General features: G+C 50.0%; 1 protein-coding gene across 1 annotated transcript in view; it reads right to left on the bottom strand.

Moving 5' to 3' along the window:
- Positions 1 to 1,822: 1,822 nt before the first annotated feature.
- The window catches only part of LOC141977512 (uncharacterized), a 147,954-nt gene continuing 136,125 nt past the window's right edge, over positions 1,823 to 13,651 (bottom strand). Inside the window, exons 66-72 of the mRNA XM_074939030.1 lie at positions 11,706 to 12,267; positions 10,346 to 10,941; positions 9,633 to 10,203; positions 7,750 to 7,949; positions 4,104 to 4,484; positions 2,351 to 2,637; positions 1,823 to 1,832 (exon numbers count right to left, since the gene is read on the bottom strand). Coding sequence (XP_074795131.1) covers positions 1,823 to 1,832; positions 2,351 to 2,637; positions 4,104 to 4,484; positions 7,750 to 7,949; positions 9,633 to 10,203; positions 10,346 to 10,941; positions 11,706 to 12,267 — 2,607 coding nt within the window. The remainder of the gene's footprint in view (positions 1,833 to 2,350; positions 2,638 to 4,103; positions 4,485 to 7,749; positions 7,950 to 9,632; positions 10,204 to 10,345; positions 10,942 to 11,705; positions 12,268 to 13,651) is intronic.

Raw genomic sequence — 13,651 nt, forward strand, 5'->3', positions numbered from 1 at the left:
TATGCTACCCTTATCTGTATGTTTATGACAAGGGCTGTCTCACTGAAGGGGGTTCCCCCCAGGGACCACACGGGGCCAAGAGTGGGCACGACCTGGGAGTCCCTGACAATTTCTAAATGAAACATTTTTGATTTTTGGGGTTAAAATGACTTTTTGTTTCAAAACATGCTTCAAACACAGATATTTAAAAATACCAGAAATGGAAAGAAACACTCAAAATTATTTTTTTTTTTTATTTCTCTGAAGTGCCAGCAAACTGAAACATTCATTATTTACACTGCTCTAGTTTACAGGCACTAGTCCAGACATCTTTTAGTGTCATAGCTTTCAAGGATAGAAGACATCATTATGATCATATAGTCTGACCTCCTCTATAACACAGCGCAGAGATCTTCCCCAAAATAATTCCTGGAGCAGATCTGTTAGAAAAACATCCAATCTTGATTTAAAATTTGCCAGTGATGGAAAATTCACCGTAACCCTTGATAAATTGTTCCAATGGCTAATTACTCTCACTGTTAAAACTTTACACCTTAGGCTGGAGGTTTAGGTTGGATATTAGGAAAAACTTTTTCACTGGGAGGGTGGTGAAGCACTGGAATGCGTTACCTAGGGAGGTGGTGGAATCTCCTTCCTTTGAGGTTTTTAAGGTCAGGCGTGTCAAAGCCCTGGCTGGGATGATTTACTTGGGGATTGGTCCTGGTTTGAGCAGGGGGTTGGACTAGATGATCTCCTGAGGTCCCTTCCAACCCTGATATTCTATGATTCTATTTCCAGTGTAAAATTGTCTAGCTTCAACTTCCTGGTAGTGGATTGTGTTGGACCTTTCTCTGCCAGATTGAAGAGTCCATTATTAAATATTTGTTCCCCATGTAGGTACTTATAGACTGGGATCAAGTCACCCCTTAATCTTCTCTTTGTTCTACTAAATAGACAGCTGCTGGAGTCTCTCATTATAAAAGTGTGTTTTCTATTCCTTTATTCATTCTTGTACCACTCTTTTGAACCCTCTCCAATTTATCAACATCTTTCCTGAACTGTAGACACCAGAACTGGAGACAGTATTCCAACTGTGGTTCCATCAGTGCCAAATAAAGAGGTAAAATAAACTCTTAACCTTCTCTTTGATGAAGATTGAGCTCCTTAAGTCTTGCTCTGTTGGCCCTCTTCTTCAGGCATCCTTGTAGCTCTTTGCTGAAGCCTCTCTAACTCTGCCCTCAATGATGTAGCCAGCTTGTTAACTCCTGCACATCTGTTGTCTTTCTTCTCCCCCAAGGCCCATGTAGCACCCAAGTTTATTGATTTACACAGACATATGAGCTACCATGGGGAATACAAGTGAAGACATTCCATTTGAGAAACAGACTTTGCTACCTCTTGCGCTGAACTTCATCCATACTCATGAGTTTTATTAGCAGAATGCATTATTATTATTATTACCTCTTTGTACTGTGGTTGCATCTGGGAGCCCTTGTCATGAACCATCACTCCATTGTGCTCGGCTCTGTACAGACATGGAACAAAAAGACTGTCTTGTTCTTTTCCACTGTGTCAGGAAATTACGTTAAGATAGAAAGAAACAGGCTGTGATAATAAAATCACTGGATGAAGTTTGCAAAAATGAGTTTATTGCTTCAGAGTCGTATCTGCAGGTTTATTTGTTTTTACTGACAATCAGAACAAAGTCGTTTTCTCGTTTCATACCCTAGAGGACACAGAAAGTCACGAGGGCTACAGTTATGGCACTATGAGCAATTCCTAGCTAAGATGGCAGCAGGGTCCATTCCAGGGAGGGAAGATGCTTCAGCAGCCAGGATTTTGTTTAGATGTGACTAGAAGACAAAAACAGGAGAGGAGTGAGTCAGCCTCCTTCAGGACTGGGAAGATGTCTCAGTAAGATTCCTTTGCAATGAATTCATAGATTTTAAGGCCAGAAGGGACCATTAGGTCATGTAGTCAGCACAGGCCAGGGAATTTCCTGCAGTGTGGAAAGAACTACACTAGGCTGCCGTGTAAGGGGATGCTTTCACAATCAGTAGCTTGTGGCTGGACTGCAGTGTGTCTTTTAGATGGCTGGTCTGTTGAGCTATAAAGACTAGCAAGCGATGGAGAATCTACCTCACCCCTGGGTGAGGTGCTCCAATGGTTAATTATTCTCTCTGTGGAAAAAGTTGCATCTTAATTCTGATCTGAACCTTTCTAACATCGTCTTCCAGACCCTGGGACCTGCTCTGCCTTTGTCTGCGAGATTAAGAAGCCCTCTGCTATCAGAAATCTCCTCCCCAGGGAGGTACCTATAGGCCATCAAAGAAAGATCAGAGGAAAGGGCAGCATCTGCAGAGCCACTCACCACCCGGAGAAGTCTCTGGCCTTCCAGGCATTGATGACCTCAGTGATGTTCCCCGCGACCCCCCCGTTGGGCAGCCGCAGGTCGTCAGAGACGTCGCCGTTGAAGTTCCCGCAGGGTGCGCACAGCTTGTTAGCCAGGCTCTCGCCGACTCTCAGCAACACCTCTCCACTGGGACTGAACAGAACCTGCAGTCCCGAGGCCTGGACCACAGCCACGCCGCCCTGAGACTCGTGCACAGACACAGCATCGGAGATCTTCGCCGGGAGAGGCACTGGGCGCCCATTCACCTGGAACACACAGACTTAGACCAGAGGAGAACTGGGAAACGTCGGGGTGAATGGCAGGGACTGAGCTACAGTCCATCGGCCCCATTACATGGCAACAAGATCTAGAGTCTAGGGGCCACAGTAACTGGCAATGGGGACTAGAGTCTTCGGGCCACATTATAAGGCAATAAACTTAGACTGAGAGGTGCAGAAAACACTAAGACTGATGGAGGAGCCAATCAATAAACAGTGCCCTGGAGAGCAAATTGTTCCGATTCTCTCAACACCCAATGAAGGTGCTCTGATTTGCATAGGCAACTTGATTGGCAAACGTCCCTCCTGCCTTCAGTGTTATTGACCTGTGAGCAATTGTGTCTCTTAGTGGGAAAAGTCAAGAACTCTGGAGACTTTATGGAAATGATTTAATTCCCTCATTTGAATATTTGGTGAATTCGCTTATTTGAATAAATGACCACAACCCTAGGGGGAGGGATAGTTCAGAGATTTGAGCATTGGCCTGCTAAACCAAGGGTTGTGAGTTCAATCCTTGATGGGGCCATTTAGGGATCTGGAGCAAAAATAATTGGGGATTGGTCCTGCTTTGAGCAGGGGGTTGGACTAGATGATCTCCTGAGGTCCCTTCCAACCCTGATATTCTATGATTCTAAGAGAGAGACAAGGTGGGTGAGGTGATATCTTTTATTGCACCAACTACTCTTGGTGGAAGGGACAAGCTTTCAAACTACACAGAGTTCTTCTTCACGATGGTGTAGCTTGCAAGCTTGTTCCTTCCACCAACAGATATTGGTCCAATACAAACGATCACCTCGTCCACCTTGTCTCTCTAATATCCTGGGACCAACATGCCTACAGCAACACTGCAAACATCTTCTTCAGGTTACTGAGTTCCAAATGTGACATCATGATACTGCCTCGGATTCCTCCCTCTGTCCCATGGGGGCAATCTCGCTCCCCCAGTGGACAGGGCCCCCCAGGATGGGGTGGTCTTTCCCTCAATGGCCAGGTGCCCCAGTGAAAGGAGGGATCTCTCCCAGGGACCCTACTGGGTCACAAAGACCCTTCCTAAAACAGTTCCCTGCCTCTCCTCCAACATCAGAGGTGGGACACAACTGGGGTGAAGGGGTGGCTGGGAGTCAGGACTCCTGGATTGCTTCCCCAGCTCCGGGAGGGGAGTGGACTCTAGTGGGTTAGAACAGGGGGAAGTCCGGACTCCTGGGTTCTAATTCAGTCTTTGCTACTGAATAATTGTTTATCCGTAACTCATGTCATCCCCCACAGCCTGTACACCACGTCCTGTCAACACAGGGGGCTCATGAGGCTGAGTGACTTGATCTTTGAGATGCCCAGATCGGCCTCAGTTACGGATCAACATCACTGTAATTTTTAGACTTTTCATCATTTTGGTGGCAGCTGAATGAGCTTCCTGCCCTTTTGCCTCAGGCTGTTCTAACATGTCCCCCTCTTACCCAGGTCTCCTTGTTCCTTTTCACAGCTATGAAAGCATCTTGGAAGAAAATGTAGGCAGTCGTCCCAGACATCACTGCCCCGTCGCTGCATGCCCTGACATCCACCACCACCCTGAACCAGGAGGGGGCGCTGTCATTGCAGAGAGAGGCCAGCTCGTAAGCTCCACTGTGGAGATCTCCTCCAGAGGCACCGTCGAAGGAGGTGAGCTGGGCTCCAGGGAGCAGCGTGCACCGGCCTTCCTGCTTCACGCAGCCGCGCACCCCATCCTGGAGCGCACAGATCTCCTTTTCGGGGCAGCTGTGTGGCTCGCAGACAAGCCCGCCTGAGGCCTGGCAGGTGCACTTCTCGGAGCAAGCACCGGAGATGATGCTCTCCCCGGCCTGCAGAGAAATTCCCAAACAACTTTGTCACAGGAAAGCAGCAGGAGAAAATTCCCAGGATGGGATCAACTCAAAGCTCCCTTTCATTAATTAAATTACAGTAGCATGCTGACGTCCCATTGCGCTGGGTGCTGTACAAATAAATAGTGAGCGATTCTCCCTGCTCCAACCGAGACCAGGGTCCAGTTGCTCTGGGTGCTGTACATAGACATAGTAAGACACAGTCCCTGCCCCAAAAGGTATGTCTTTACTGCAGAGTTATCTTGGGAGATCTTTCTTCCTCTGGGGTAGCCTCGACCAGGAGTGAGCAGCCACACTACAAAACCCTACCCCAGTGTCCCCCCGATGCTGTGTCCCCCCGATGCTGAGCTCCACCCTGTGTGCTCTAGGTGTGCCAAATTTGGGAATTTTGGTAATACTTTATCAGATCTACATGCGCCTCAGTTTCCCTCGGTGCTTTGTACTACTGTGCACTGAGTGTAAAGGGAAGGGGTGAGGTGTTGGACTCATGTAGCCACCTGGTTGGAGGCCAGAGTTAATAACAAATGGAATAAAGTCTACGCATATGAACGGAGGGTCTGGAAGAGACAATGGAAACCCCAAAGGCCGGGACATTCACCTGCTCTGACCAACTACCAAGAGACAGGAATTTAGCTGCAATGAAGCAGAGCAAATGCCTGAACAGGAGAATGAAGGGGAAAGGTGACAGGTGGCTGGGTGCAGAGCTTAGCTCACAGGGGCTCTCTCCTGAGATGGAGACAAAGGGAGAGAGACAAAGAGAGGAAGCAACATGGTTCCTCCAGCAGCCTGGCTCAAGGGAGCCCAGGCATTAGCCAGTCTGAACTCTGCCGTGACCTTTGCTTCTCTGGGCTAACCCAAGGCCTTTCAGACGCTGTAGCCAGGGGACTAACAAGCGGTTACTTTGAAAAGATGGCCTGGTGTCACGGCAAAGTCTCACTGAGGGCTTTGCACCCTGAAGAGGTAGGAACAAAAACTCCCACAGGAATACAGCTTGGCTGGACTCGCTGCAGGGAGCCATGGAGAGACAAGGGATCACTGGTACCCAGAACGCCAGTTGAGGACTCATGGGGCCATGAGCCTGTCCCTGTGGAGCTGTGTGGGTCCTTGGGGCCCAGCACACTAAAGGGACTAGTTACAGGCTGGGGCATAGACCAGCCCCTGTGAATCCATGACACAGGAATTCTTCCCCAGTGAATTGTGGGAGAAGGTGTCTGTCCTTCTGGGCACAGGAGGGCTATCAGTGATTTAGCCTATGTCCTCATGGCAAAGTGGCCCTTACCAGTCTGAGTGTAAACAGCACTGGGGGTCCAACCCCATCCTCACTCCCACCCACCGGTTAGGCCAGCCAGCCTAGGCAGAAAGAACCACTAAACTCCAGGTGAGAAAATCAGAATGGCCATAGTGGGTCAGACCAATGTCCATCTAGCCTAATATCCTGTCTCTGGCAGTGACCAGTGCCAGATGCTAGAGAGAGAATGAACAGAACAGGGCAATTAGTGTGTGATCCATCCCCTGTCATCCACTCCCAGCTTCTGGCAGTCGGAGGTTTAGGGACACCCGGAGCATGGGGTTGGGACCCTGACAATCTTGGCTAATAGCCACAGATGGCCCTATCCTTCACGAATTTATCTAATTCTTTTTTGAATCCAGTTATAGTTTTGGCCTTCAGAACATTCCCTGGCAACGACTTCCACAGGTTGACTGTGCGTTGTGTGAAGTGCTTCCTTTTGTTAGTTTTAAACCTGCTGCCTAGTAATTTCATCAGGTGACCCTGGTCCTTGTGTTACGTGAAGGGGTAAATAACACTTCCCTGGTCACTTTCTCCACTCCACTCTGGCTTGTATAGCTCTCGATCACATCCCCCCGTAGCCGTCTCTTTTCTAAAACGAACAGTCTCAGTCTTTTTCATCTTTGTGTAGAAGCTGTTCCATCCCACTAGCCATTTTTGTTGCCCTTCACTGCACCTTTTCCAATTCTAATGTCTTTTTTGAGATGGGGCAACCAGAACTGTCCGCAGTATTCCAGTTGTGGGCATACCAGGCCTTTATATAGTGGCATAATTATATTTTCTGTCTTACCATCTATCCCTTTCCTAATGGCTCCTAACATTCTGTTCACTTTTCTGAGAAGTTTGGGTGGATAGGGGTGAGGAGAAGGGACAACATTCAGGGGAGCGCCTGAGTTTACTCTGCAGTGAAGACGTCCCCCAGGGGACCAAACCTCAACTGGAGAGCAGAGAACCCCAAAGAGTTTACAAGGGGGAGAGGGGAAACTGTGGCCAAAGAGGTGACAAGATTTCTCCGAGATCATTGCAGAGCCAGGAATTGAACCCAAGTTTAATTCCTAGACCAATGCTCCAATTACGCTGCATCTGTTGCCTTTGATAAGAAATGGGCAGTAATAATAACAACACCACCCAGCTCTTCTATAGCTCTTTGCATCAGTGCACCTCAAAGTGCTTTACAAAGGAGATCAGTATCGTTCTAAGATGGGGAAACTGAGGCACAAAGAGGGGTAGTGTCTTGCCCAAGTTCACTCAGCAGGCTAACACTCTTCCTTTACCTGTGATTTCAACAGAGACAAAGGGACATGACTCAATTAAGGCTGGAAATCAGACAAAAGTTGCCAACCATAGGAGGAGGGAGGTTCTGGAATGGCCACCCACCAGGAGGAATGGGAGCAAGCAACCTGACTGGGTTGAAGATGGAACATGATAAGTTCATGAACTTTCTAGACAGGAAAGGACCTCTATCCCATTCCCCATCCTCCAAGCCAGCCACTTACCCTAACTGGGGTCAGGATTAGACCTGCAGCCCCCTAGAGGGGAAAGGCAGTATGTCCCATTCCCTACCCCCCTTAAGCCAGCCAGTGTCCCACGCTGGGCTGGATCATAGCCGGCGCCCTCTAGTAGGGAAGGGCTCCATATCCCATTTTCCATCCAATCCCTTGGTTTTCCTGTGATGAATCCCTAGTTCATGGCATAGTTTCATTTCCACGTGCACGGATCACACAGGGCAGGTGTTTGGATGCTCATCTAACCAAATGCCGCTGACTGCAGCAGAAGTCACATGGGTGACTGAAGGAGGACCTAGCTGTAGGTTTTGTGTGTCACTGCACTGAAGGGCACAGACACACAGTCACTGTGACTCCCAGTGGGAAGCTGGGACAATCCCACACCTACAAGGGCATCCGATGCAAAATGACAGTATCCAGGACGACAGCCGACTCATATCCCAGCACCCACCTTGATATAGCGTCCGTCGCGCACGCAGCCGCATCCTTCCATGGACGTGCACGTTTCCCCATTGAATGCGTAGCCGGCTTCACACTGGCAGCCTTCAAAGCATTTCGCAGTGCACTGGGCAGGGGAGAACAAGCCAGCGCAGGTGAAATCGCAGGATCTAGTGCACAGCTCGTAGTGGCTGTTGGTCGGGCAGGTGAAAGCTGGAGAGAGAGAAGTAAAGGATAATGAGGGATGAAAAACTGATTCCACCACGGGCATAGTTATTAGACCTGTGCGAATAACAGAGCTAGGCAAAATGTTTGGGTGAGGCAGAATTTTTGCAGAAAAATGCATTTTTCATTTGGGTCAAATTCAATGAATATTTTCAGATGGAAAAAGCATGTTGGTTTTTTTTATAGTTAAGATGGGATTTTTTTTCCAGCTTTTCATTTCAAAACAGAATTTTGTCTCCAAATTTGGCCAATTAAAAACGAAATCACACACACACACTCACGTGAAAGCCATACCAAAATGGTGGAGCTGAAACGAAAAACTTGGCCAAAAAATTGTTTCAAGTCAACCCAAAATGTTTCGGTCAATTCAAAATTATTCTTTTTCGTCAAGTTTTCCAGTGAAAAGAAAACATTAGAAAAAAAAATGGTTTCAGTTCCAGTCAACCCAGGTGTGGAAGTAGATAAAGGGAATTTGGATGCAGGCCTCTGAAATGAGCAGGAGTCAGGCTAGCTTTAGCTTTAATAATGCGAGATTTGTAGAAGCGGGGATAGTGCAAAGCGAGTGGAAAAGAACTGTGAAAGAGGCTGTCGTGACCTTGTATTACATAAGACTAGAATGCCGACTATAAGAGAAATGGTAAGGAAAATAAGATATCATGAAGGAATATGTCTAAACAATATGCAGTTGTTGCTTATTATTGTCTGTAATAAAGGTATAAATACTTGCTCTAATTGTTTATCTGGGAGAGACCTGCCTAGGTGGGGGAAACCCTGTGTCCTAGTGCACTCTCTCCCTCTGTGCAATTGCTTGAGATAATAAAGTGGATCTGATTTGCTGCACCCAACCAGAGAGTTAAGAACTGTGTTTTTTGCCGACACAGGTTTTTGGGAGGGATTGTCCAGCTCAGCCTCTGAACAAAACAATCTGTGAGTCGCTCCCCTGTGGTGATTGTTTGTTCTCTGGCTGTGTTGAAATCGAAACATAAGGATTTTTATTTCTTCTTCTTTTTCAGCGTTCTTTTAACCTTTAACAATCAGAGTAAAATTTAAAAAGTCATTTCAAATAAAAAAAAATCAGATCATTTCAGTTTTTCCAGAACTTTTTTTAACCATAAGAATTCAGCAAATTTGACAGAAATTCTCCAAACGTTTCAGTCAGTCAATCTAAAGACGCATTTTTGGTGAAAAAAAGATTTATGTGAAACATCTCATCCTGGGGCGATTTTCTGGTTTAGAGCTCATCTGACCACTAGGAGAGTCATTTTTCTGACTGCACGCTGGAGGCTGGGTTTATATACTGACTGGTACGCTGTACCCTCCGCCCCCCAACGGCACGGCCCCTCTCGCCCAGCGATGGCGTATGGGGGCAAACACTGACTCCCGTGGAGGAGTGCCTTCTGCGAAATCATTCACACGGCTCTGGGGCACCGGGCTCAGCGCTGATTCGAGGGGAGACTGTCTAGTACTGAGCCTATATCTGCACGACAGCAACTAGAGCGACATAGCACCCGCACTGCAGCTCTACTCCATCCCATCCCCTGCAGCATCCAACCCACCAGCTACTGACCCCTGGCAAAGGGATCTGACGGGCAGAGAGACTGTGACACCATATCACTAACTGCAAATACAGCTGAAGATAAGAGCAGGCTGTAGGTTGCTCTGTAGACTTACGGCAGAAGGAGGCCGTTCTCCAGGCTCTGATCTTGGCCCCAGCTGCCTGGCACGCGGCCGCGTAGGCCTGGAGGCTCTGGCAGAGGGTCTCTCCCGCCCCATTGGCAGCACACATGTCATAGAGACAATGGTTGAAGTACTCGGCGGGGCTGACCAGCGAGTGACAGTCTCTGAAGGGACCCGAGGTGGCTCTGATCAGCCCACAGGAGCTCTCGACCTGGTACGGCGCTGTCTTGGCTGCATCGCAGACCGGGCACCTCTCACCACAGCCATCGGTGCACGTGGCACCATCAACGGGCACCTTCCAGGAGGCCCCGAACTCATCCGCGTTCTGGGCGCTCTTCCCACCGGGCAGCAGGAAGTCGTCGTTCTTGTCGCCGTTGAAGTTGCCGCACAAGCCGCACACGTGTCCCTTGTAGGAGCTGGGGATGGAGACTAGGACATAATAGGAGGTGTCATAAAGGACTTGGAGGCCAGAGGCAGATCGGACAATGAGGTTGTTCCCCTCCTGGTTGATCTGAAGTTTCCCATCGTCCATAGCCAGTGGGAGAGTGTAGAGCTCCCTGTCCACCTGTGCCAATGAGAGGGAAATTCACCCATCACTAGTGGGGATTCAGCAGCTGTGTCCTGGTTACACACACACACACACACACACACACACACACACACATCACTCTAGGCTACAATGAGAGTAATCTCAAACAGGGACTTACCGTGACTTTCCACTTTCTTCCCCTCTCCATGGTGATGGTGTAACCATGAACAGAGACCACCACCATCCGTGCCACTGACACTTGGCCATTACCGTAGCTCTCATTTTCTACCACCACGGAGAAGTTTGCCAGCCCAGCATCACTGCTGCAGACTCTGGCTAAGCTGTAAGTGCAAGTGCCCTGGAAATCAAAGGCCCGTCCATCAAAGGTCAGATAGTGAGGGTCACCAGATGCTACACATTTGCCGCAGCCCGTGGCGTGGCAGCCCAGGACTCCGTTCTCCACCCTGCACTGCTCGTTGGCTCCACAGGAGGCCTCATGGCACTCAACGATCCCGTTGTCTTGGCACCGGCACCGCTGCCGGCAGGTGATGCTGGCGTAGAACTCCTCTCCCTTCCTGTAGTACGTGCCCTGGTGCACACAGCCACACTGCGCGATGGGGACGCACTGGTCTCCGCTCAGGAGGAACCCGGCCTTGCAGAAACAACCTTCAGCACAGTGAGTGTCACAGCCATCCGGCGCCGAGAGCCCATGGCAGGTGGCAGGGCAGCTGCTCCCACAGAGCTCGTAATGGGAGTTACGGGGGCAGGTGGGGCCTGCAGGAGAAGATCAGAGGGAACGTGCAGATGTGGGTGAGAGAAAGAAGAAATGTGCAGGTAAGTGGAAAGAAATCTCTCTCTATTCATATCACTTACGATAGGATTGTTCTGGGGGGCTGGGAGCCAGGACTCCTGGGTTCTATTCCTATTTCTGGGAGGGGAGTGGAGGGGCTGGGAGTCAGCACTCCTGGGTTGTATCCCAGACGTGGAAGGGCGGTCCGGTCAAGAGGGTTAAAGCAGTGCGGACTGGGAGTCAGGATTCCTGGGTTTTCTTTCTGACACTTGGAGGGGCGTTTGGTCTAGTGGTAAAAGTTGCAGACAAAGGGATGTGTTCCAAGTTGAATCTCAACTTCTGGCAGTGGGCTGCTGTGTATTGTTCAGTGACGAAGGACTGGGAGTCAGTACTCCTGGGTTCTGCTACTGGCTTCTCGTCTCACTTTGAGCAAATCACTTTAGTTCTCACTTTAGCCTCCATTTTCCTGCACCCTGATGGGAAGGATGAATTGTGTTTGCAAAGTGTTTCCAACCCCCTGGGAGAAAGGTGCTGGCAAGGGGACAGGATTACGTTACTACACCATAAAGTTAAAGCACAGCCGAGGAGGTGACCCTTGCTGTCCATGACACTGGAGGAAAACGACTGCAAGATGATAACTCTATAGAGCCATTGACACACGGCTGAGCTGTTCTGAGCCCACCCTGAGGAGGGCGCTGCACATGCACAATAGCCAGTTCATAAATTACATTCAATTAGCAACACTCACTGCAGAATGAGGCCGATCTCCACTGCCCTATCCGGATGCCCCTGGCCTGGCAGGCCGTCACGTAGGCGCTGATGGCACTGCAGAGAGCATCCCGGAGACCCTTGTACTGGCAGGTGTCAAAGACGCAGTCGTCGAAGAAAGGGGCTGGGTCGATGACTCCGTGGCACTCTCTGAACGGTCCGTCCCCTCTGCTGATGACCCCGCAGTACCGATCTCCCTTGTAGGGTTGTCTCTGAGCCTCACTGCAGACCAGGCACTTCCCGGTGCAGCTGTCTGAGCAGCCCGGGACCTCCCCCACCTTCCAGCTCTCTGCGAACTGGACGGCGTTGGCTGCCCGTCTCCCGTCTCTCATGGTCAGGTCGTCACTGGCAGTTTGGTTGTTGTCACCGCACAGGCCGCAGAGGGCGTTGGCGTAGGTGTTGGGCACAGTCACCCGGACCAGACTCCCGTCAAAGGTCACCCTCAGCGCAAAGGCGGTCTTGATGAGGACTTGGGCTCCGCTCACGTAAGCCTGTAGCTTCTCCTCATGGTAGAAAGGCAGGGCCACAAAGACTCCGTCCACCTGGAACAGACGCGGCAGGGCCGGGGGTTAATTTTGAATGAATACTGCAGGCAGAAGGTGGGGACTCAGGACTCCTAGGTTTTATTCTTGGCTCGGGGAGGGGTGGGGAAAGGAAGGGAAGGGAAGAAATGGGGTGGGGCCTAGTGGCTTTGAGCAGGGGAGGCTGGGAGCCAGGACTCCTGGGGTCTATCCCCCATTCTGGGAGAGGAGTGAGATCTGGTGGGTTAGAGCAGAGGGGGATGGGAATCAGGATTCCTGGCTCCTATCCTCAACTCTGGGAGGGCAGTGGTTGGAGCACGGCGGCTGGGAGCTAGGACTTCTGGGTTCTAACCCCAGCTCTGGTCAGGGAGTGGGGTCTAGCGATGAGAGCAGCTTTGCAGGACAGGTTCACAAAGAGCCTGTCTATCTGGAACACACGTCTTGGGGATGGTCTGAATTCCCAATTACACGAAGGCCTGCTCTACACTAGTAAATTAGGTCAGTATCACTATCGCTCCGGGGTGAGAAAACTCCACACCCCTGACCCACGCAGTTAAACTGACCTGACTCCTGCTGTAGACGTTGCTAGGTCAACGGGAGAATTCTCCCGTCAACCTAGCGAGTGCCTCTTGTGAAGGTGTCTTACCTACACCAATGGGAGAACGCCTGCCATTGGCATTGGCAGCCTCCTCACTGAAGCGCCGCAGCTACGGCAAGTCCATTGTGCCACATTAGCCGTTTATTTGGAAACAGCCCTAAGACTCTCTCACACCCCTTTGGCAGTGTAAATGCAGTTGACTCCAACTTTCTGCTGTCAGATACATGGAAAGGGCCTTCGCGCAACAGGAGTCAGGATCAAGTACTTTAGTGGAGGAAGCTTTTAGGGTGTTGATTCCCCTGGAGTCAATGGGGCCAGATCCCCAGCTGGTGGGAATTGGCCATAGCTCCTGTGGAGGGAATGGGACCCGATCCCCAGCTAAATGAGTGAGGCAGCTGAATGCACAGCAGTTACAGTGGCAAAACGGCCCTGATGGGGAGGAGAAAATCCTGCCCTATATATTCACAAAGAGGCACTCAGTTCCTTCCCACACACCCACCACCAGCTCAGTGTACAATGGACGCAGGTCTCATTTCTGCAACGGGGAGAGAAATAATGGGTAATGTATCATCAACAGCAAGAGTTCCTGCTCACAGCTCCCCGAGAAGTCATAGAATCATAGAATATCAAGGTTGGAAGGGACCTCAGGAGGTCATCTAGTCCAACCCGCTGCTCAAAGCAGGACCAATCCCCAACTAAATCATCCCAGCCAGGGCTTTGTCAAGCCTGACCTTAAAAGCTTCTAAGGAAGGAGATTCCACCACCTCTCGAGGTAACGCATTCCAGTGTTTCACCACCCTCCTAGTA

The sequence above is a fragment of the Natator depressus genome, chromosome 24, assembly GCF_965152275.1.
Source record: "Natator depressus isolate rNatDep1 chromosome 24, rNatDep2.hap1, whole genome shotgun sequence".
Taxonomy (NCBI): Eukaryota; Metazoa; Chordata; order Testudines; family Cheloniidae; genus Natator; species Natator depressus.